The sequence below is a fragment of the Acanthochromis polyacanthus genome, chromosome 9, assembly GCF_021347895.1.
Source record: "Acanthochromis polyacanthus isolate Apoly-LR-REF ecotype Palm Island chromosome 9, KAUST_Apoly_ChrSc, whole genome shotgun sequence".
Lineage (NCBI taxonomy): Eukaryota > Metazoa > Chordata > Actinopteri > Pomacentridae > Acanthochromis > Acanthochromis polyacanthus.
In genome coordinates, this window is record NC_067121.1 from 15,298,763 (window position 1) to 15,323,439 (window position 24,677).

The window sequence follows — 24,677 nt, forward strand, 5'->3', positions numbered from 1 at the left end:
AGCTTAGCAGCTCAGCTAGCAACTCAGCTAGCGAAAAGTATGGGGCAAGTGGCCCCCCCGCCAAAACCGGTGTTTTGGAGCGAGCTATCACGCGATTTCGGAACGAGATTTGCTTTCTAGCGTCCTGAGCTTTGGATACAGACCACAACAAAGAGCGATCGCCAGGTAATGTGGAGGTTTTCGTTCACTTCTCATCTCTAGTATGTTGTGGGACACTCGTTGAGACTATCCTAGCCGGTCAGTGTGGGGAAAAAAGCACGTTAGGGCGGACTTTGACGCGGGGGGGGGGGGGGGCCTCTTGCCCCATACTTTTCGCTAGCTGAGCTGCTAAGCTGACTGCCTGGCTAAATACTGGAGCTATGTTGAAAATTCATTTCTCCATCACTCACATGTATGAAATGACATATGAAAACAGACCCCAGGTTGAAAAAAAACGAAGTTCCCCTTTAAGGTATTTCTAAAGATGAAAATTTGGACTTGACTGTGTGCCAACATAAAAAAGTACTGATGGGATCAACTTAGGTCAGGCTGTGACCAAAATAATTTAGCTATGAAAAATGGATGAACTTTGCTTGAAAAGTTCCAGAGTGAGAGGAAGATCTTTAATGTTTCAGTGTTTGTTTCATGAAGTTTTAGCTATGCAATGCATCCCAAAAACAATTCCCTTTCACTTCCTTGTGGGTAGAGTAACACTATTTTTGAGAAAATGTTCAATAGATTCACGTAGAGGTCAAACACTCTGTTGCACTGTTCTGTCTAAAACCTCTTTCTATGAATATTGTGCTTACCTACTGCTGTTGTTTTGGTTTGGAAAATGTTGACTTCAGTTTTGATTTTGATAGTTTTTATTTATTTAAATGCTTCTGTGGGTTCAGAAGATGCCAGGACCTCTACAGAGAAGGAATCTCCTCTGAAAAATGTAAAAATGTATGGTCTTCAAGTTAATGCAGGGCTTCAGACTGCGACCAAATCTGACATTAGAACACCTTAGTTTAACTCTTTTCAAAGCAATTTTTGCTCACACACCTCTTTGAGAACCACAACTACGAAGCAGCAACTATCGCAGCCAGTAATGTGGGGTGTTCAGGGAACTCTGGTAAATTGCATTATCGATAAGAAGATGTTATGCAAGTGATGTGTTTTGCTTGTGACAAGGTTGGAGGTGCTACCAAGTGAGAAAGGTAGTTATCTGGTGCTACTGGTGAAAATGTCAGTAAAACATCACAGGTGAATATGGGGAACATTTTTAACTAATGAAGACACATCAACGTATAACATCCTCTGGTGATTACTTACAGTGAGGAAAGAAATATTTCTATACATCAGGCTGTGAGTGATAAACCCCTCAATAAAAACCTCCAGAATACAGACAGGAATAAAACTGGAAAGTCTGGTATCTTCAAGTGTTGTTGAAAACTACATTTGTGTCTCAGAATATTAGGAAAAAAACTACGGTGGCCGACAGGGGCCAACGATCTGCAACTTACCAAAACTCCTCAGTTTAGGAAAACAGCTTCAAGTACAGAAACGATGCAAAATCACAAACTCAAACACAGGTCTACACGAGGTACAAAAGAGGATCGTGGTGCAAATGAAATAACGCGCTGAAAAAAACAAAACGCGCTGCTGAAAGAGGAACGATGCAAAGGAGAAAACGATCTCCAAATCAAAAAACGATCTGCAAATCAAGTAACGATTTCCAGAACATGAAACGATTTCCAAACCAAGAAACGATCTGCAAACTAAAAAACGATTTCAAAACCAAGAAACGATCTTCCAATGAAAAACGCTGCATTACCAGTTACTACGAACGGAGCAGGGGACGCTCTCGGCGTAATGGGATGGAGAGAGAGAGACAGGACCGGACAGCTGCCTGAACGACTGTGCATAAAATACAACGCGAACGGTAATGTGACTTTCATTTGAGTATATTTATTATGATTATGTTTGTATCACTACATATAATGCTGCACATACGTGGTGTTTATTTTATTGTATGTTACACCAGACGTGGTTAAAAAAGCCCTCTTAAAACAGTCTTCCATGCAACGTTGTAGGCTACATAAGGTGTTATGCTAGTTAATGACAGTTCAGTGACAGCTAGTTAAATCAGTTCACTTGTAAGCATGCATTATCGCCACTGTGTTTGTAACGAGGTAGTGAAGAGTGGGCTACTACTCATATAAATAATGTTACTTAGCACTTTCCTCATTTTCAGTTTTCTAGATTACTGACACCAGGCTATGTTTTGCCCTTTCTGTGGACAAGAGCTGGGAACAATTTACAGGTTCTGTGGCTCATGTGGAACCAATGTGCAGTCTTTGGAAGAATATGCAAACAACAGTAAGTGGGCTCATATTCAGCTTGTCAATTACAGTTCACACTTTGTCTATGTAAAATGCATTATATTTGACAGCTTGTCTTGTGTACTAAAGTTACAGTGGTAGCTTGGTGATACAGTATATCTAACCCAACCTTGAGGTGATCAGCTGTGGGTCATTGAGGTTCAGACAGTGATTTTTGTCATAAGGTAGAAAATTAGTGTTTATGCAGGTTCTGATGTTAAATGCCCATCTGTTGCCCATCAGAGGCAAAGTGTTATAATTATTATTGATTATAATTTATTAGAATAAAGTTCAGCCTCTTTATGCCTTTATCCCACTTTGTTTGGCAGGAGCAGAATCAGATATTCCCACCCAAGAGGATTTAATCCAAAGATATTTTCATCACAGCTACAGCAATGGAGAAATTTTAGATTTTTTGTCTTCAAAACACAAAATTAATATGAGTCTTCGCTCTCTGAAGAGGAAGCTGAAAAGTTTGTCTCTGTTTAGGCCGAAAGACTACTCTCCTCTTGCCACTGTTCGTGCTGCCATCCAGGAGGAGTTAAAAGGTCCAGGAAAACACTATGGCTACCGCTCAATGTGGCAGACACTGCACTCAAAGTACTCGCTCACTGTCAAGAGGGATGATGTCATGACCATCATGAGAGAACTTGACCCACAAGGCATTCAACTACGTGCAAGCAGAAAATTTTTAAAAAGAGTGTACAGTTCTGCTGGACCAAACCATGTCTGGCATGTGGATGGTTATGACAAGCTGAAGCCGTACGGTTTTGGAATAAGTGGCTGCATTGATGGATTTTCTCGGAAGGTGCTGTGGTTGAGATGCGCAGCAAGCAACAATGACCCAGTGGTCATTTCCCAAATTTACCTGAACTGTGTGGCTGAAGGTGGAATCATTCCAACACGACTTCGAACTGACTGTGGTACTGAAAATGGAACAATGGCTGCAATTCATTGTACCTTAAGGTCATCTCATACTGATGACTATGCTGGGGCTGCCAGTCATTTGTATGGCTCTTCAATGGTAAACCAAAGAATTGAAAGCTGGTGGTCATATTTTCGCAAACAGAGGTGTCATTATGTATTGTTTTTTTGTGTTTTACAAGCTACAAGCAAATTTTTAAAATGAAATTTAAAACAGACAATATAACATTATGGTTCTTGCATGTTTATTGTTTTTTGATGAACAACAAATTATATTTTTCATGTGATTAAAACATTTTAGATTGAATCACTAGTATCCAAAAACATTACATGAAATGTATCAAACTCATTTCAGCTTGTGTCTTCAGGTCACAATTTTGGATGGACCTTCTGAATGATTTGAGAGAAACAAATCTCTACAATGGTAGTCATGAGCACACATGCCTCCTGCGATTTGTGTTTATGGATGTTCTACAACGTGACCTTGATGAATGTAGAAAAAAGTGGAACACTCATACAATCAGACCTGTCAAACTGTCTCGTTGTCCTTCGGGTAAACCAGAGGTCATATACAACCGACCTCACAGGTTTGTTTTCAGTATTTAACTTTATCTTCCCTGAAATAACAGTATAAAACATAACAATGAACAGCATTATCAAAATATGTGAAAAATTGTTGCACTTACATAATAGTAGAAAAAGTAAAAGTCTGAGTCCAAGCTCGTTAGTCCTCGTTACCTTAACCCTAACATGTAACACTAAGACTTACAACATATTTTCATTTCCAGGTTTGGTGCAACTGAGTGTGGGTTAGGAACTGCAGCCATTTCAGACTGAGGCCATACACAGTACATGTGGAGATCACCATCTCCAGTCACGCTTTGAGGATCTACAGAGTCAAAGTGGGATGATGCATCCACTTACCTGGGAGTCCTGCGTGGAACTCTATATGACATTGAAGAACCTGGCTGATTTGTAACCACACTGGAAATACAGGTACTAACTGTTGAACTATAGACACTGAAGGTCAACCTAACAGTTTGTTAGAACCAAAAAAAATTAGTACAGTCCAAAACCAGGTGCATTTTTTATTCCAAAGTCCATGTCCTTTTGAAACTCTTCATATGTCATTGAGAGTGGAATTTCCATTGTGTTGGCACAGGTTCTGCTGCATGGGAAGCGAGACACCCTTTGAAAGACCAGCTTTGGTCTTGGGTTAAACCCAGATGGGGGCAGTGAACTGAGTCCTGTGGCGAACATCAGGATATCAGCGAGGGAAAGTCCTGTTTGTTTATCTGAAAGAAAAAAAGATTTACAAAAATGTGTTTGATTATACCTGTCTTCATAAAGCATTATAGAAATAGGAACAATTGTATGACATGCTGTTGTAATAAACCTTCTGTATCGGGGAGATAGTCTCTCCAGAATGCGAGTGCTCTGGTCTCCTCTTGGCGTCTTGTGGTGCCTTGTTCACTTAGTTGAACCTCGAAAAGATTCTCCAGTGTTGTGGCTGTTAGTCGTTCAACACTTGAGCACATAAATGCCTTGAATATGGATGCATGCTGCTCCAAAGCATGAGTCACATTAAGTGCTGAAAGCCCATCCTTGAACCTACAAAATATTTAGAAAGAAAAAACACTCTAAAATGCTTAGAACAATACAAGTATCAGAGAAGACTGGTAACAGTTTTGCTTAATGTCCCGATTGTCATATGAGTAGGCACATTACCATGTATTATCAGTGCCTGTTATGGAAATAGGTCAGTTTGCCTAAATTTGAAATTATCGCTTTAAGCAAACTAATTACTTGACATTTGATACAATTAACTTTATGTAAAGTCTTAAAAAAGAATGCATTATTGAAAATGAAGAAAAAAGAGCATTACCTCTGTATTGAGAAATGGTTCCTGTAAATGAAGTACCACTGCATGAAGTCCTTAGTTATTATCTTCTTGTCCAACACAACCTTCGGGTACCGAAGACAACCAGCTGTCTGCAACAGACTTGAATGTTTGTCGACAACTGCATGCAGTTCATCCAGTGTTGCTGCAGCGGAAATCTGAGAGACAAATACCATACATTTAAGTGAAATGCCACAAATTTCCCTGAAAGATAAATATGGAAAGAAATCAAACTATTTCACTGTGTCCGTGCCATAGAATAAGGAGGGGCTTAATTAGGTTATTGTTATGAGAAGGTGCAAACTGGATTTTGCTACAAAGGGTTGGGTTCACTATTCATGTTAAAAAAAAAGATGGAACAAATACCTAAGAAGAGACGTTTGGTTTAAAAAACAAATTCAGGACTATAGATAGATAGTTGAGGATGTTATTGTGTGATAACACTTTGAGCTTTGCTAATTTGACAATATACCTCAAGCAAGGAAGCCCTCATGGTATCATCTGTGATGTCCTCAACCCTTGCTTCAGTATCAACAGTTGATTTTCCGTGAGGTGGTCGTAGAGCATTTCTGACAAGAATTTAGGGCCTGGACCGCCATGTACTATTGATGTAGCGATCATCCTCCCAACATAAAAATATTCGTCATCTCTGGCAGCTGTTGATATTTTACCATCCATTAGTGCCACTACAAAAATCAGTTTCAAATTGATATGAAACTGCATACCAGAGTTAATTTAACTGAATCCTTATGAAGAGCTACAACCGGATGTTGAATTTCCAGAATGAATTCCAAAATTATTTTCAGAAAACAATGTATTTATGTCCGAAAAAAAGAAAATGTTTACCTGCACAGTCGAATGTGAGAAATTTCCTATCCTCAGGATCATCAAAGATTCTCCTTGATCTAAGGCAGTCCATCAGCAGGGTGAGGAACTCCCGTTTGGGACCACCAGTGTCCACTGCATCCTCTGTATGCCCCTCATCATCAGTGCATTTAACCAAAATTTCATGTGATGGGTCAAAAGATGGTCGCTTAAAGCCTCTGAGTGCCCCATCCCATATATTTGCCCTGTTGATGTTGAACCTGTTGTATGATGTATTGTTTATTTTGGAGGCCAGTTCTGAAACAATGTCTTCTGCACTCAAACCCTGTGGACTGTAAGAGAATATCAGAGAGATGATTCCCAATAATGAGGCCAAAAGCTATGAGCTATGAGGTAAAAAATATTACTACATCACACCTTTCCACTGCAGGGTAATTGATGTAGTCATCTGTGTCAGACTCACTGTCGATAACTACAGGTGCATACACACTGGTGTACATGCTGCAAGGAAAGAGATCATAGGCTCAACTGTAAAATGCCCAGTTAATTGATGACACTCAATGATACCGAATATAAGGTACATTGTTACATTTCCCAGAAATAAAACAAAAATGTGTTTGGTGGAGTTCTCAGATTATTTTCAGATTATCTATATTTACTGGACACACACTAACCAAACATGTTAAGGTTTCAAATGTCCACCAGCTTACCTATAGCAGGTATTTAGATTCTGTTCCTTAGCAGTTGGCTGCCGTCCATCCTAATTAAAAATAATTTAAAGGTATTTAAGTTTTTTTAAAACAATCAGTACTATTGAATAGTATCTTTCAAAACTTACTTGATGAGATTCTGGTTGTTGGCATGTGGAGGGTCTAGGAATAACAAATAATGCATTAATTTCCCTGCTCCATAACTGATGTTTTGTTTATAAAGCATAAACATGACTTGACGGAGGCAGTTTTTACCCCTGCAAAAGGTCTCCCATTTTTGGGGTGCTCACGTTATCTGGAATGTCCCAGACCTGCATACAAAACATAATATAAACAAATATAATATATATATATATATATAATATATAATTATTACAACATAATATATGGACAAGTTGTGACCTGTACATTCACCTAAAGCGCACTGCAACTTATTAGCTATGTGTGTCATAATGTTACGTAATTATGGATTATTATTTCATAGTGTGGTGACTATGCAGGTCACTACTTGTCCACAAGAGCATTTTAAATGAAACCGACTCATAGCTTCCACTACATTCGGCTTTCCAAACCGCCCCCTTGGATCTCAAAACTGATAGATAAAGTTAATGTACCTAGCAATAGAGCTCCGGGAGATGACGTCACACAATCCTGGCATGCAACAGTCGAAATCAAAACACCGCCATATTGGCAGGAAGGCACGCTGTTTAAACTACTGCCAGCTAACTCCTAAACGTTCTTCAGCGTCGACATCAGAGATATGGTGGACAGTTGTTGGGTTAGGGTTAGGGTTAGGGTTAGAACAGCCAGATGCCAGAACAGCCGAGGACGAGCAAAGGGGAGAGCATTTTATTGGATTCCCAAAGATCCTGAAAGACGACAGAGGTGGATCACTGCCATAAAACGCGCAAGAAGCGAGCAGAAGAAAACGGAGCAGTGGGAAACCGCAGGCAACGCATTCTGCTTATGTAGCGACCACTTTGTATCAGGTACAGAATCCGTTTCCTAAGCTTTATATCTGATTGCGTAATTTCTGCTCGCTGCTCATGCGAATTTAATAGGACAAAGCTACACTTACCCTCCCAGTGACGACAGCGATATCCTTCGCAGGAAGACTCCAGATCTGAATCCTAGTGACAAAGTTAGCCTGTGTCCATTTATACCCCTCAAGGCTTTTATACGCTTTAAGAGATTCACCGGAGTAGGATGAAGGAAAATTTATCAGGTAATTGTAGATGTCAGGGTACCGCAGGTCTGGTAAAAGGTCCGCTCTGACCGCCTCAAGATTCTTAAATAAGATACCGGGGGCATGATATGGATCGGATATGTTTAGTTTGTCCAGTTTGTTTGTATATTTTATAATATCGTCTGATTTAAAATGAAAAGTAAACTCAGACGGCGTAAATTTTCTACCAGCGCCATTCATTTTGAAGCGGAGTTTCCTGCCAACATGGCGGCGTAAACAAACGGAGTCACGTGACGTCCGGAGCTCTATAGGCAGGTTTGCCAAAATGTTGAACTGTCGCTTTAACATGTATGCACTTACTACAGTGTCAGAGAGATCCGTTTCCACAGACGGCAAGTTGACATGGACCACACTGTCATCACTAGAAGACTGCCCAGTACAACCTTTGAAAAAAACACATTTAAACAAAAATTAACATTATGATTTCAGTAATTGGCAGAATTTACTTGCACAGATAAGATGTAAGTGGAAAGACTCTAAAAATCAAACTATGAATAAATTACAAAATGGTACACTTACAACTGGTTTCAAAATCCTCTGCAGTGCATATGTATAGTGTTATTTTCTGGTACGCCTTCCCTATTGCGTCCTTGTACTTCTGGACAGTGAAAGGCTCATCTGTTCCTGGGATGTTTGTCACTTGTCTGCCATCAGGGTACAACAAAAAATGGACAACATCTTGCATGTCCTGGTTAAAATCTGTCTGTTTTTTAACAGCAGCAGCCAATAGCTTCTCTGATGACCACTGAGGCTGAATGTCAAGAGGGAGTGATTTCCCTCTTACAGGTTTTAGGGAGTCACCAGTCAACCTCATAACTCCAACATTAATCTGCAAATTAAAAAATAACATTAAGTAAAATCAAAATTGATACAACATGACTATTCGATATGATTGGTCACCTAAAAGGTTGAGAGGTAATCTGAACAAACTATGCAACAACCTATGTAATGTTAACAACAGTTCATACCTTCACAGATTTCTGTGTCTTTTCACTCCGAGAGGCCTGATGCTTCTTTGAAAAGAAAGACTTTCTCTCCCTTTCTTTAACTGCCCTAAACTGCATAAATCTCTCCATGCTTGAATTTCCCTCTGGGAAAGAAAACAAAGTACTTACATACTGATGTTTTTATTGACTTTACATTTAATTATGTTTAAATAAAATTACTTTCTGTAGGACATTTTAGTACACCTAAAATGCCAGTTACTGAACCAAGATAGTGATATTTAGAAGTGATTTTGTATACAAAAACATGATCTGAACATTTCAAGCCCACTTATAATCATTTTGTGTTACAAAATCCTGAATCTGTTTACCTGCACTGGTGCTGGGTTGTGCAAAATCAACTTGTGCATCAGTAGATGCACAAGTTGATTTTGCAGGTGTCTCCACTTTGACATGCTTTAAAAAAGTTATATTTTTGCCACATGCACAGCAAAAGGCATCGGAAGCTCCAAGCACAGATCCACAGAATGGACAGTACATCTACAAAAGAAAAAAGACATGTTTTAGGTATGGAGAACTGTAATAAGGGAATCTCTAATAAATTTAGCTTATTTCTCAGGCTAATGTGCTGCCTTGCAACGTCTGGTGTAACACACAATAAAATAAACGCCTCGTATGTGCAGCATTATATGTAGTGATACAAACATAATCATAATAAATATACTCAAATGAAAGTCACATTACCGTTCGCGTTGTATTTTTATGCACAGTTGTTCACTCAAAGACACTGGTTCAGGCAGCTGTCCGGTCCTGTCTCTCTCTCCATCCCATCTGTTACGCCGGGAGCACCCCCTGCTGGTTTGGATCAGTTCCGTTCGTAGTGACCGGTAATGCAGCGTTTTTCATTGGAAGATCGTTTCTTGGTTTTGAAATCGTTTTTTAGTTTGCAGATCGTTTTTTGATTTGGAGATCGTTTTCTCCTTTGCATCGTTCCTCTTTCAGCAGCGCGTTTTGTTTTTTTCAGCACGTTATTTCATTTGCACCACGATCCTCTTTTGTACCTCGTTTAGACCTGTGTTTGAGTTTGTGATTTTGCATCGTTTCTGTACTTGAAGCTGTTTTCCTAAACTGAGGAGTTTTGGTAAGTTGCAGATCGTTGGCCCCTGTCGGCCACCGTAAAAAACAGACTGAAGATATGTATTATAAAATTCTACATTTTTAGGATGTAAATCACATTTTAAAGTTAAACATTTTAACTATTAGGATTCCCCACAGAACTTCCTCAGCTGACTATTTACAGAATTATTTCTTGTTTTTGAAGTTATCTGAAATCTTACATTTATGATATCTTGTTATAAATTATAGAAAAATCAAACCCTAAATGTACATTTTGAATATTTTTCTTTTTTTAGTTTGAGAAAAAATGTGTTTTGGAAGTAAAATATCCTGAAATCTCAAAACTCACCAGTGCCTATAAAAAACATTTTCCTGTTGTTTCCTGGTCTTAGAGAAATTGACCTTTATTTGAAAACTATTTACATGCTGGTAAAAGTTAGCCATCAAGGACAATGAGATCACAAAGTCATTACACATGAGTTGTCATCACATATAGACTGCAGTTATTTGTAAAAGGAAAGAGCTTTTGAGTGAGAAGAGCTCTTTAGCTAATGGGAACTGCATTCAACAGACATCCACACAAAGCAGTTACCAAGAACAAGACACAAGAAACACAATCACCAACAAAGCAGCTCACCCTTTTGACAGTAGTCAAACTTGTACAGCTCACTGGCCTCGGGCTGGCGCTGGCAGAAGACCAGGTAGTGAGTGATGTTGCCATTGGGGTCATTGGGAGGTTTCCACTTGAGGATGATCTGGGAGGAAGAGTTGGACGAGGAAATGGGGTCCAGTGGGACTGAGGGTTCTGCGGAGACATTGCAGAAAAAGGAGGAACATTTAATGCTAAGCAAGGGGTGAAGCAATTAATAAAATGTGACAATATACGTCAAAGACTTATGGATGGAAACAAAACACATTAGCTATGCTTACCATGCTACACAATACACTACAGACCAAAAATTTGGAGCAAGATCAAATTTGTACAAAAAAAAAACAGTTTCATGGCCAACATTGTTACAAAATAAACATGACTTATTATATTAAGTGTCACTCAAAAGAATACATTTTTACTGTAACTATCAGGTAATTGTATCTGTACTCCTGTTTCTTTACTTGGCCGTTTCTTTCCAGCCATGTCTGTAGTAGTTATAGAGATACCAGGCCACTACAGCAACAACAGCAGTCAGGAGCAGAGCTACCAGGCCACTGCAGAAACAACAGCAGCCAGGAGCAGAGCCATCAGGCTGCTGCAGCGGCAGCAGCCAGGAGCAGACCCACCGGGCTGCTAAAGCAGCACACAAGGGTGTCAAATGGGACCAAAGAAGGTGAGCACAATTACAGAAGATGAAGTTGAGGAAATTAAGAAATCTCTTAATTTTATGTCGGAGGAGATCTGTAATATTTCAAAGCAGCAGAAGATTATAATAGATTTGATGGATGAAATTAAAGAACTCAAAAAACAAAATGCTGAAAAGGACAAAAGAATTACTGCACTAGAGTGTAGAGTTGCAGATCTGGAACAATACTCAAGGATGAATGACATTATAATTAGTGGCCTGGAAACTAAGCCCAGGTCATACACAAGGGCAGTCCGAGCAGAAGGAGAGCCCACTGAACCTGATCGAGACTCCCTTGAGCAGCAGTTAGTTAACTTTTTTGATACTAAGGGGATAAAAGTGGATAGACGGGATACTGAAACATGCCATGTCCTGCCAACAAAAAACAAAAGCATGAAACCTTCTATTGTATTACGCTTTGCAAGCAGAAAACAGAAATTGGAATTGCTGAAACAAGGGAAAAAGTTGAGAGGAACAAATGTCTATATTAATGATAATCTGACAAAAAAAAAGCCGACATTGCCAGACAAGCAAGACTCATGAGAAAACAAGGTTTGCTACAGTCAACATGGACATATAACTGTAAAGTATTCATAAAATTGAATGGCCCACCAGAGGAGGCCAAAATACTGTCCATAAAAGAGATCACTGAGCTGGAAAAGTATCAAAGAAACCAAAACAGAGATCAGTAAAAAATATTCAAACATATACAGAAAAACGAAATCATGATACAGCCATATCAACCCATGACAAGTATTAACACCTGCAACAGACCTCAAGCTGGAGTCTGTGATAACCTCCTACCCCAAATAGAATTTGAATCTCTTGGACTAAAGACTTTTCAATTCACTGAATATAAAGAACATGACAAGGAGAATGATTTTGACCCTGAGAATAATTTTTACAACAACACACAGAACAACTGTGAATATTATACTGACGAACAGTTTAACAGTAATATAATAACAACAGAAAGAATATCAATTATACATTTCAATACTCAAAGTCTGAAATCAAACCTTTCAAAAATTAAATACTGTCTAAGACAGTTAAACAAACAATTTATGGCAATTGCTATTTCGGAGACCTGGCTTAGCCCGGAGCAAACAGCTACTGCTGATATAGAAGGATATGAAATGTTTTCTGTCAATAGGAAAAAAGAAAAGGTGGTGGAGTTGCTCTGTACATTAACAAAAACTGGAGATGTAAAAATATGGAAAGTATGTCATTGGTTGTAGATAATATGGAATGTGTAACAGTGGAAGTAGAAGTAGAAAAAGGTAAAAAAAAAAAAAAAATTAGCAGTGTATACAGAACTCCAGGGTCATGCATAGACACATTTAGGGATCAGATGGTTAGTATGTATGACAGAGTAAATAATAAGAAAATGTTATTTGTCTGTGGGAACTTTAATATTGATCTCTTAAATCCACAGGACCAAAGAAACACATCTGAATTCATAAATTTAATGTATAGTTTAGGTCTATACCCCTCTATAACACGTCCATCTAGAATCACAACACAGAGTGCTACATTAACAGACAACATTTTTACAAATGTAATTAAAAAAGAAGTCAATAGTGGATTGACTGTAAATGACATAACTGACCATCTGCCAGTGTTTGCAGTTATACAGAACCACAGTAGTGAAAAGATACGGGCTGTAGAGTACAAAACGATAAGACATAAAACTGAGCACGCAATTAACTCATTTAAAGCTGCTGTCCGGAGTTTGAATCGCAGCGTCTCCCAGAACACTGGTGGTCCCACCCTCCCTCCCTCTGATTTCGCCCCTTTATTTGTGCACGCGCGCAGTACATGAGAGGAGTGCCCGGAGTGCTGCAGCATCTCGCCTGTTTTGCTGTTTTCCCCTCTTCTACATTTAGTACATTTAGTAAATAATAAAGGAATTAAGTTAGAATGCTGTATTGAGTCTAACTTGTCCTAATACCAAAATAACATGAATCTGCTAGGACGAACTAGTAAAGTTTCAATATGTGATTACACTCGTGTATCCCTCTCGATGACATTGTTTATCAAACTTAGTGCATTTACGCGTGTATATGTGTTACGTTGTTTATTTATTTCTATCTAGAGTTCAGAATTGCATGACTCCTCTGACGAAGAGTATGCCCCAGACGCCCCAACATCTTCCTCCAGAGGTCGGGCATCTAAACGAAGCCGTCAGGCGGGCTATGGAGGGCCGTGGTCGGGGAGCGACGCGAGCACCCCGAGCCAAAAAACGTCCTGCAGACTCTTGGCCTGACAAGCCGTGGGATTGGTAACTTTTCTGGAAGTTGCTGAGCCCTGATGCTCTCTCCTCCACAAGCAAAACAAATGTGCGCGCGATTGCGTAGTGCGTAGCTCGCCCACCTCTGCATGGGGTTGCTTGCTGTGCGCGTAACCGTTGATTGACAGCATGACAAAGCTGAAGCTCGAACTTGATTGGTCGGCAGTAACCGGCGCTTTTTGGAATAACATGGGGGTCTATGAGAGGAAGGCGGAGCTCAGGAATAAATTTTCATATCGCATTATTCTAACTTTATATTATAGTATCGAACTAGACTAACACATTTAAGCTTTGTTAAAAAATGATACATAAATTGAAAACAAACGGAAACTCCGGACAGCAGCTTTAAATTAGATCTCATGAGCCACGACTGGGGTAAAGTCTATGTGGAAGATGTTGACGAAACATATGATACATTTCTGTCCATAATAACTGCTCTGTATGATAAACACTGTCCTCTGGTAACAAAAGTAGTAAACCAGAAAGCTGCTGAAAAACCTTGGCTTACAAACGGTATATTAAGTTCATGTAAAAAAAACAAAAAACAAAACAATTATTATATAAAGAGTTTTTAAAGAAGAGAACAAATGAAGCAGAATTGAAATATAAGACATACAAAAATAAGCTGACAAGGATTATAAGAGACAGCAAAAAGATGTATTACAGTAAATTACTGGAAAAAAAACAATGATAACATCAGCAGGGCTTAAAGTGAGAAAAAATCGTGAGCCTTAACTTCTAAGATCCAATTTATAGTGTCAATAAACATATTTAAATGTGTTTTAAAACTCACTAAAACACAATGTATATGAGATTCTATTAATTCAGAGCAAATATGAGGTCATCTGGTGGAAATAATGTCCATTATGATCCCACTATTTTATTGTTGCTCAAATGTAAAACCTTACTTGGCCAAAACTTAAGGCATTTTAGAAAGTGCCCCAAGTCTGATTTTTTTTGTGTTGATGTTTCAATACCACATCACTATAATTGCAAAGATTTATTTTAGTGTAAAGGGGAAAAATCATGAAAATCAAGTACATATATTATTAATAACTTTTAATAATTTTTATCTCTTCAGTAGATTTAACAAGAACTCAAAACAACACCAACCACAACCAAACTGCTACAAAACTATGCTGCTTTCCTTCATAAGGCACAATTTTTAGTGACAACATTATCTCAAGTGTCAGTCTCAAGAGAATATTAAGTGGTTGGAGAATACTGTTTGAAAAAGTCATTTCTTTTTTCTTTTTTGCTTTGTTTGTGAATTTTCTGAACATTTTCTTTTTAACATGTTCAAAATGTTGTTTGTTGAAATAAATTGCAAAACACAGACAACAGAATTAACTTGTTTAATATTCTCTGGAACACTACAAGAGAATAAATTGTCATATGTCACTTGCTATACCAACTTTGTATTTAAGCAGGTAATAAAAGTACTAGTATTAACTCTTACATGCAATTTTAGTTATTGCCTCACAATATAAGATACCTCTGAATAAGTTGATCATGATGCTGACTCTCAAACTCTGTAACTAGCAAAGAAATTCGGGCCTTCCTGATCTGGTTTATCTGGGTCCTGGCGGCAATGGACTGCTCATGCTGAAGAACTTCTACTCTGGCCTTTTCCTCTGGAGTCAGCCCATTTCTCACACAGATGTGATTAAGAAGCCCTCTGTAGCACATAACCACACATACACATGTTAGTAACTGCTCATTTGATACACCTCAATAATCTGTGTGATTAGCTTAAATCATTTGATTTTCAATTTGAACTGACACACATTTTGTTCGTTTTTGGTAAGGGGAAAAAATTTATTCACTGTATAATTTGTTCAGTCGGCTTTCAATTTAAATATTTTTATTTTTATCTATATTTTGGGAAGAAAAAACGGTGAAAAGCAGGCTAAGAACATTCTTATTTAACTATCTATCCATTATTCATTTCACACAACCCATACGTTCATTCTGTTCTTACTAACAATATTTGCTTAAGATTGGAGAGTTTTTGTTTGTGGCTAGACATCATTCGGATGCATAAGGTCAGAAAATCTGCTGAGAGCTATTTAACTCATTATTACAAACATCCTATATGTCCTCAAATAAAAAAGGTTAATATCACCTAAGCTACATTCAGTTTGTGCATATTTAACTAAACAGATGTTCTGAGGAGAATAATGGGACAAATCCATATGGCTTGAGCTTTGATTTTTTTTCCCTTTCAAAATAAAATCCAGCAAACTAAAAAGCTGTTTCCTTTTTTCCTTTTGCCGTTGTAAAACACATAGAAAATGTTTAAAGATTAAGAAATCAAACAAAATCAACAACTTCTGTTTTTGTTACTTTTTTAATTCAGTACCTAAGCCCGTTTGTTTTTATTTTATGGCGAAACCATGGGGACTGTGGGGCGTGCACGCGCATCGCCACTGACGCACTTACGCCAATGGGGCGAGTCAACACACCGCGGCTCAGGGATCGCGGCAGCGGCAGCGGCTGCTCTCTGTCAATCAGCAGAGAAACATCCTCTCTCCTCTGTCACACAAAGTCTGAGCAAACTTTAGTATCTGCGTCTTTGGGCTAAACACAAGCTCCAACGCTATTGACCAGTGATCAGCTGCTCGATTCTTCACCGCACCACTCACAGATTGGAGCTCCGTGCGCTCTGGAGAGACCAGGCAGCCACAGGGCTGGGACACGTGTGGAATGGGTATACAGTCCAAGCAGAAATAAAATAAATAATATGCAATATATATCAATGTGTTTCCAGTAATTCCCTTTAAATATAATTACAAAAAACACCAACAAATATTGCAAATTTGGATTTTGTTTGTGGGATACTGTTATTTCTTATCAGTGGCTCAGCAGCACTGACGATGCCGAAGCAAGAGGGCGCAGCATATCGTGCGCCCAGCAGTCGATGCGCACTCGCAGTTAGAAAACTGTAATTGGATAAAAGTTCTATCAGAAAGTCGCATGCCTGGACAGAAAGTGTATAATTTTTAATGTAGGATTTGGAGTTTGATTGATTAAAGCGGAGCAACTGAATGCACAATGACGCACATGCTTGGAGCCTTCGGGACGGAGATGGATGAAATTTTTTAAATGGTACATTTCCATGGGCCGGAAATCCGGCGCGACGCCGGAAAACTTTAAGCCCTGCATCAGACATATATGGAAACTACTGAATAAAATTACTAGAAACAGAGCTGGGAAAAAAGGATATCCAAATTATTTCGTAACCCCAAAAAATGAGATTATAAATGATATGACTTCGGCCTCAAAGGAATTTAATGAATATTTTGTCACTGTTGGTCCTGCTTTAGCAAGAGACATTATAAGTTCAAGTGACAGAAATGAGGTCGAAAGTAAAAATTTAAAGTTACTGAAACCATGTTTTTAAAAGGAACAAATGAAAAAGAAATTATTGATATTGTGAAAAGTTTTAAGGGTAAGAAATCTACAGATTGTGATGGTATTGAAATGTCATTGGTTAAGCAAATAATTGATTGTGTGGTAAAATCCTTTATGCATATATGTAACCAATCCCTGAAAACTGGTGTTTTTCCATGGAAAATGAAAACAGCAAAAGTCATACTCTGTTATAAGGCAGGAGATTGTCACATTCTCTCCAACTATAGACCAGTTTCTTTGCTTTCACAATTTTCAAAAATAATGTAAAACATATTTAAGTAAGACTTCATGACTTCATCACTAAACATAACATACTTTATGATGAACAATATGGATTTAGGAGAAACAGGACTACCTCAATGGCACTCATGGAATTTGTGGTAGAGATATCAACTGCTGTAGAAAAACGGAAATATGCAGTGGGAGTGTTCTTAGATTTAAAAAAGGCTTTTGATACGGTTGATCACAACCTGTTAATAATAAAACTGCAGAAATATGGGATACGGGGACTAGCACTTGCATGGATTATTAGTTATTTGAATAACAGAAATCAGTATGTACAGATAGGCTCGGCAAAATCACAACTTTTAGGAGTAAAGTGTGGGGTTCCTCAGGTCTCAGTATTGGGGCCATTGTTGTTTATTTTATATATCAATAATATCTGTGAAGCCTCTGGTTCATTAAAAGTTACATTATTTGCTGATGACACTAATTTGTTCTGTTGTGGGGACAATTTGGAAAAACTTTTGGATGAAGTAGGTGAGCTAAAAAAATTGAAGAGTTGGTTTGACTCAAATAAATTAACATTAAATTTAGCCAAAACAAAATTTATAGTATTTGGAAACCGTCCGACCTACTCAACCAAAAAACTCATAAAAAATTATGTAGAGATCGAAAGAGTATCTGAAATCAAATTTCTTGGTGTTATAATAGATGAGAAACTGAGCTGGAAATCACACATTAACTATACCAGGGGTCGGCAACCCGCGGCTCCGGAGCCGCATGCGGCTCTTTCAGCCCTCTGTTGTGGCTCCCTGTAACTTTGGAAAATAAATTGTTCTGCCTTTCAGGCGCGTTTCAATGCATTTTAATGTAGAGTTTTATTGTGAAATTACCGCTCTTATTTTGCCGTGTCACTCCACCGGATGTGTTGCTGGGGTTTTCCCCTGTGACATGAGAGCGCAAATTGATGCAGAGAAACAACACGGAGCTTCAGATTCCCAGACGTTTCATGCCTTTTTTTATTTTACTCCTGGAGAAGCAACACCTGTAGTTTCACATCGTTTTGTACTCAAGAATGGTAAGCCTGTATATTAAAGCTCCACTCCAAGAAAGACACGTCTTTGAGGCAAAAGTGCTCATGATAGGGTAATACACGTTACTCGCAAGAACACGGCAGCAGGTCAGAGAGTCAGAGTGTCGTCTTGGAAAATAGGGCAGCGACTTACCGGAGAAAAGTTATTAGCTTAGGATAAATAGATTTTACAAGTTAAATAGACATTCACAAAATATTGATTTCTAGCTAACATTACGTAACATATGAGGTCCAGGAGCAAAAATGACATTAACCAAGTAAGATAAATATTAGTGGAAGGACACAATTAAAAAAAGGAATCTATCTAATTAGAGGCTTTGTAATTAATTAATCACGACTGATTAACAAAGGTATAGAGGTAAAAAAAAAAAAAAAAAGCCATATATGCAGTGTTGTCTTCATTTTAAATGCCAAAAGGATTTTGCGGCTCCCGGTGTTTTCTTTTCTGTGGGAAAAGGGTCGAAATGGCTCTTTGAGTGTTAAAGGTTGCCGACCCCTGAACTATACCAAAGGGAAAATAGCAAAATCAGTGGCAATTTTACATAAAGTCAAATATTTCCTAAATAAATCTTCATTATACATTTTGTACTGCTCCTTCATACTCCTGTACATGAATTACTGTGTGGAGGTTTGGGGGAACAAATACAAAACAAATACACAGCCTGTATTTATCCTACAGAAAAGAGCAATAAGAATTTTGAACAAATCCACATATAGAGAACCAACAAACCAACTCTTCATCAAATTTAATATATTAAAATTTAAGGATCTGGTCAACTATAAAATAATCCATGTTATGTATACAGTGCCTTGCGAAAGTATTCGGCCCCCCTGAACTTTTCAACCTTTCGCCACATTTCAGGCTTCAAACATAAAGATATAAAATTTTAATTTTTTGTCAAGAATCAACAACAATTGGGACACAATCGTGAAGTGGAACGAAATTTATTGGATATTTTATACTTTAACAAATAAAAAACTGAAAAGTGAGGTGTGCAATATTATTCGGCCCCTTTACTTTCAGTGCAGCAAACTCACTCCAGAAGTTCAGTGAGGATCTCTGAATGATCTAGTGTTGTCCTAAATTACTGATGATGATAAATAGAATCCACCTGTGTGTAATCAAGTCTCCGTATAAATGCACCTGCTCTGTGATAGTCTCAGGGTTCTGTTTAAAGTGCAGAGAGCATCATGAAGACCAAGGAACACACCAGGCAGGTCCCAGATACTGTTGTGGAGAAGTTTAAAGCCGGATTTGGATACAAAAAGATTTCCCAAGCTTTAAACATCTCAAGGAGCACTGTGCAAGCAATCATATTGAAATGGAAGGACTATCAGACCACTGCAAATCTACCAAGACCCGGCCGTCCCTCTAAACTTTCACCTCGAACAAGGAGAAGACTGATCAGAGACGCAGCCAAGAGGCCCATGATCACTCTGGATGAACTTCAGAGATCTACAGCTGAGGTGGGAGAGTCTGTCCATAGGACAACAATCAGTCGTACACTGCACAAATCTAGCCTTTATGGAAGAGTGGCAAGAAGAAAGCCATTTGTCAAAGATATCCATAAAAAGTCTCGTTTGAAGTTTGCCACAAGCCACCTGGGAGACACACCAAACATGTGGAAGAAGGTGCTCTGGTCAGATGAAACCAAAATGGAACTTTTTGGCCACAATGCAAAACGATATGTTTGGCGTAAAAGCAACACAGCTCATCACCCTGAACACACCATCCCCACTGTCAAACATGGTGGTGGCAGCCTCATGGTTTGGGCCTGCTTTTCTTCAGCAGGGACAGGGAAGATGGTTAAAATTGATGGGAAGATGAATGGAGCCAAATATAGGACCATTCTGGAAGAAAACCTGTTGGAGTCTGCAAAAGGCCTTGAGACGAGGACGGAGATTTATCTTCCAACAGGACAATGATCCATAACATAAAGCCAAATCTACAATGGAATGGTTCACAAATAAACGTATCCAGGTGTTAGAATGGCCAAGTCAAAGTCCAGACCTGAATCAAATCGAGAATCTGTGGGTAGAGCTGAAGACTGCTGTTCACAAACGCTCTCCATCCAACCTCACTGAGCTCGAGCTGTTTTGCAAGGAAGAATGGGCAAGAATTTCAGTCTCTCGATGTGCAAAACTGATAGAGACATACCCCAAGCGACTTGCAACTGTAATGGCAGCAAAAGGTGGCGCTACAAAGTATTAATGCAAGGGGGCCGAACAATATTGCACACCCCACTTTTCAGGTTTTTATTTGTTAAAAAAGTTTAAAATATCCAATAAATTTCGTTCCACTTCACGATTGTGTCCCACTTGTTGTTGATTCTTGACAAAAAATTAATATTTTATATCTTTATGTTTGAAGCCTGAAATGTGGTGAAAGGTTGAAAAGTTCAAAGGGGCCGAATACTTTCACAAGGCACTGTAAAGTTAAAAACCAGGAGTTACCAAATAGTATTCAAAGGTTTTTTTCTACTGAGAGAGGGCAAACATCATCTCAGAGGATTTTTTATGTTAACCCTTGCCACCCGAAAAAACGCTCTGGAGCGTTTTCTTGTTGCGTCGCGGTAATCAAAACAAAGCAGGAAAATGAAGGGTCGGCGAGTCTCCCTTTAAACGTGTGCTGAAAGTACAGATTTTGAACTTTCTACCAGTTTTTGAATCATGTTGATCGGCCAAGTAAAACCAGAGATATGATCAATAATAAACGCCACATTTTTTACCGAACTTCACCGGAGCTATTTCCAGCGTCTTTTATGCACGGCGAAACTTTGAACTTTGGACTCAGCGGAGAGTCCTCTCTGCTGAAAGCATCTGGCGAGAAACACAGACCTTTGGAGTTATGCTTGGTGTAGGAAGGAAAATGTGGACCAGATTTTCACAAACCTGGCGTTCTCTGGAGTAATAACGCGAACTGGATTTCCCCAAAGGTGACTCAGAAACTTGGAGCTGACAGAGACGCTCTGACGGGGAGCGGCCGCACAGACACGCCCCCAGTCTCTGTGTTCATAGTAAGAGAGTGGAATATTCTACAAATAGACAGAGGAGAGATGGCCAAAGTGCAGATTTGGAACTTTCTATCATTTTAAAAAAATTTTTTTTTTAGTCAGGTGATAGTTATCACTCTTTGGGAGAGCAGCACATCCTTCACTGGCTTTGGCCACAGATCACTCTCTCTGCTCGACACCAAAAATGCACAGAAAATTAAGATTTTGTTTCAGATGTATTATATTACTACTACTACTAATACTACTACTAATAATAAAATAATAATAACAATAATTATAATAAAATAAAATGATAATAAAACAACAATAATAACATTCATAACTAGAAAAGCACTCGGAGAGCGCATACCTCCGCCATGCCGTTTGTTTGTCCATCTGTGTGTGTGTGTGTGTGTGTGTGTGTGTGTCTGTCTGTCTGTTAACAGCATAACTCAAAAAGTCATGGACGGATTTTCACCAAATTTTTACAGGATGTCCGGAAGAGCAAGAGTATAAATCGATTAGATTTTGGAGGTGATCCGAATCACCGTCTGGATCCAGGAATTTTTTGAAGGTCGAAGGACAATTGAGGGATGGTCGGGTGACCTGGCGGCCATCTCTCAATTGTTTTACATAACCTCCTGGCGGAGGTAATAAACATATTCTAGCAATGGAGAACACCAGGACTCTGGATTCTCCCTATGGTCCTAAAGACTGTTTCTATTGTTTTTGTCATTGTTGAGATTGCGGTGGACAGAAAAAGCTTTTTGGAATGGTACAAATTCATTTATGTAAAATTTTATTGTGACTCCTCATGATTTTGTAAATAGTTGTGCAAAAACGCCTAAAAAAATTCCTGCATTTTAGTGCAAATAGTGGTATATAACTGTGTTAACTGCTAAATTTGTACATTATTTTATGACAAACAATTTATATTTACATTATAAGTTCTGAAAAAGATTCATTACACATGTTTATGGTGTCCACAGCAAAAAAATCTAACTTTTTTCTACTCGGACTTTGTATTTTTTCTGCTATTTTAGGTCAAGTGTGTCCATACATTATATCAAAATGTCTAAATTATAGAATCACACAGGTGAGGTTGTGCTGAAAAAAAAGATACCAAGCAAAGCAAGATCAACAGCTTTTAAGGTGAAATATAAAGGTAAAATCAGAATTTGTCAAAAACGGACCTAAACCCCCCCAAGGCCCCAAGGGTTAAAAAAACCAGTTAGAACCAATGTGAAACTTCACTGTGTCTCAATAAAAGGAGTTACATTATGGAACAGCTGCAGTGATGAACTGAAATCATGTAAAACAATAGGGGGGTTAAAATATATCTTTAAAACTGAAATATTAAACAGATACAGAATAGAAAAAAAAGGTAAAATCAGTAACATCAGGGGTGTTGTGTATTCTGTGATGTCATTTTTGTTTTGGTTTTGAATTTTACGCTGTTTTTTTTTGACTATGCTGTTGTTTTGTTGGTAACTAAATGACTGGGTATGACCTGAACAATGCTTCAGGGTGAATTTAAGTAATACATTTTGATAAGGAATAAGGGGTGGGACTAGATAAGTTGTTTTTTACTTCTTCCTACACCCTTTTTGAACAGAATCTGGTTTAAATGCTGTTATAGATACAGGGTGGGGAAGCAAAAATGTCCTATTGAAAAATTTGAATGTCCTGCACAAACGGTGAGGGTAATCAAAACAATAATTAAAATCAAAGTTCCTTACCTTTAACCAATCTTTTTAGTATTTGTCAGACCTTGGTGCATTGTGAAGTGAGCAAGCAACAAGCAAAGCTCAATAGGTTTTGTGATCTCCTGGATGCCCAAATCCCACAGAAGGACATTGCCAAGATTGTTGGCATCAGTGAGAGGACCATTCGCCGCATCCAGCATGCCAGACAATCCAGTTTGGGCACCAAGAGATCTCCAGATGGTCCTGGGAGTCTTGGGCTCAGATGGCAATAAGATGCCACCCAACTTCTTCAAGCCAGATCAGAAAATTGGGGCTGATGTATACTACAAAGTTCTGACATACACCGTTTTGCCCTGGCTGAAGGCCACCTACCCTGACAACAACTATGTGTGACAGCAAGATGGGGCTCCTGCTCACACATCAATCAAGGTCCAAAAGTTCTGTGAGTAGAATATGGCGAACTTCTGGCCCAAAGGCATTTGGCCCCCGAGCTCACCTGATCTAAACCCCCTGGATTTTTTCTGATGGGGCGCTATTGAGTTGAGGACTAATTGTTGCTGCCCAGCTTCAGTCCTTCCTGTCCACTCACTCTCACTATGAAACTTTTCAGTCAGGTTTCCGTAAGCATCACAGCACTGAGACCGCCCTCCTGCGTGTTGTGAATAATCTCCTCCTGTCTGCAGACAAGGGCTCAGTCAGTGTCCTCCTGCTCCTGGACCTGACTGCAGCCTTCGACACGGTCAACCACTCCATCCTCATCTCCCGTCTCTCCTCCGTCGGTATTTCTGATTTGGCTCTTCAGTGGATAACGTCATATCTCACCAATAGAAAACAGTTTGTCACCCTCGGTCCTCACAAATCCTCCACCTTACCGGTCACATGTGGTGTTCCCCAGGGTTCAGTTCTTGCTCCGTTACTTTTCCTCATTTACATTCTTCCCATTGGTCACATCATCCGCAAACATGGTCTCAATTTTCACTGTTACGCTGACGATATCCAGCTGTATCTCAGCTTCAAATCCCCCACTGACTTCCCCCATCAAAAACTCTGTTTCTCTGATCTCAAATCCTGGCTTCATCATAACTTTCTCAAACTTAACTCTGATAAAACAGAAATCATTCTTATTGGATCCAAGTCACCCCTTAATAAATTTTCCCACTTCTCTTTCTCCATTGACACTGTCCCTCTTACACCCACTTCAACTGTTAAAAACCTTGGCATACTTTTCGACTCCACCCTCAGTTTTCAACCTCACATAAAGCAGCTGTCTAAGACTGCCTTTTTTCACCTCCGCAATATCGCTTGCCTCCACCCTTTCCTCACTGACACTGATGCACAAACTCTGGTTCACTCCTTCATCATGTCCCGTATAGATTGTTGTAATTCCTTGTTCCTTGGTCTCCCAGCATCATCCCTACAGAAACTTCAGTACATCCAGAACTCAGCAGCTCGTGTCCTCACTCACACCAGCCGCTCCTCTCACATCACTCCCATCCTTCGTCCATCCTTCGTCAATTTCACTGGCTCCCCGTTCAGTCCCGCATCATATTCAAAACTCTCCTTCTCACTTTCAAAGCTCTCCATAATCTGGCCCCTCCGTACCTCAATGAAC

The 24,677-nt window shown here is 39.0% G+C and overlaps 3 protein-coding genes across 4 annotated transcripts in view; 1 reads left to right on the forward strand and 2 right to left on the reverse strand.

Annotated features, from left to right (window-relative positions):
* The window catches only part of insra (insulin receptor a), a 110,333-nt gene that overhangs the window by 14,229 nt on the left and 71,427 nt on the right, over positions 1-24,677 (reverse strand). The window contains exon 9 of the mRNA XM_051953316.1: positions 10,648-10,815. Coding sequence (XP_051809276.1) covers positions 10,648-10,815 — 168 coding nt within the window. The remainder of the gene's footprint in view (positions 1-10,647; positions 10,816-24,677) is intronic.
* LOC127535418 (uncharacterized) lies at positions 63-4,701 on the forward strand. The gene is made up of 5 exons (XM_051953414.1): positions 63-1,906; positions 2,269-2,343; positions 2,675-3,856; positions 4,058-4,265; positions 4,432-4,701. The coding sequence occupies exons 1-3, from the start codon at positions 1,780-1,782 to the stop codon at positions 3,472-3,474; spliced, it is 1,002 nt and encodes a 333-aa protein (XP_051809374.1). The 5' UTR covers positions 63-1,779; the 3' UTR covers positions 3,475-3,856; positions 4,058-4,265; positions 4,432-4,701.
* LOC127535413 (uncharacterized) lies at positions 3,498-10,641 on the reverse strand. 2 transcript variants are annotated; one of them, XM_051953379.1, is made up of 13 exons: positions 9,266-10,641; positions 8,919-9,040; positions 8,470-8,779; positions 8,251-8,333; positions 6,960-7,015; positions 6,833-6,866; positions 6,705-6,754; positions 6,412-6,495; positions 6,016-6,326; positions 5,642-5,825; positions 5,155-5,327; positions 4,666-4,880; positions 3,498-4,564 (listed from the first exon to the last, which is right to left on the reverse strand). In XM_051953379.1, the coding sequence occupies exons 1-10, from the start codon at positions 9,432-9,434 to the stop codon at positions 5,659-5,661; spliced, it is 1,386 nt and encodes a 461-aa protein (XP_051809339.1). In that variant the 5' UTR covers positions 9,435-10,641; the 3' UTR covers positions 3,498-4,564; positions 4,666-4,880; positions 5,155-5,327; positions 5,642-5,658. The 2 variants fall into 2 exon arrangements, with proteins under 2 accessions (XP_051809339.1, XP_051809340.1); XM_051953380.1 differs by having other exon boundaries at positions 8,919-10,641.

What these genes read in the sequence shown, in the direction of transcription:
- LOC127535418 (XM_051953414.1), top strand. Translation starts at nt 1,780, where the DNA reads ATGAAAAACGCTGCATTACCAGTTACTACGAACGGAGCAGGGGACGCT. An exon ending in CATAAAATACAACGCGAACG is followed by an intron (nt 1,907 to 2,268) that starts GTAATGTGACTT and finishes TCTGTGGACAAG; the next exon opens with AGCTGGGAACAATTTACAGG. An exon ending in GGAAGAATATGCAAACAACA is followed by an intron (nt 2,344 to 2,674) that starts GTAAGTGGGCTC and finishes TTTGTTTGGCAG; the next exon opens with GAGCAGAATCAGATATTCCC.
- LOC127535413 (XM_051953379.1), bottom strand. Translation starts at nt 9,434, where the DNA reads ATGTACTGTCCATTCTGTGGATCTGTGCTTGGAGCTTCCGATGCCTTT. An exon ending in ATGGGAGACCTTTTGCAGGG is followed by an intron (nt 6,867 to 6,959) that starts GTAAAAACTGCC and finishes TGTTATTCCTAG; the next exon opens with ACCCTCCACATGCCAACAAC. An exon ending in AATTACCCTGCAGTGGAAAG is followed by an intron (nt 6,327 to 6,411) that starts GTGTGATGTAGT and finishes ATTCTCTTACAG; the next exon opens with TCCACAGGGTTTGAGTGCAG.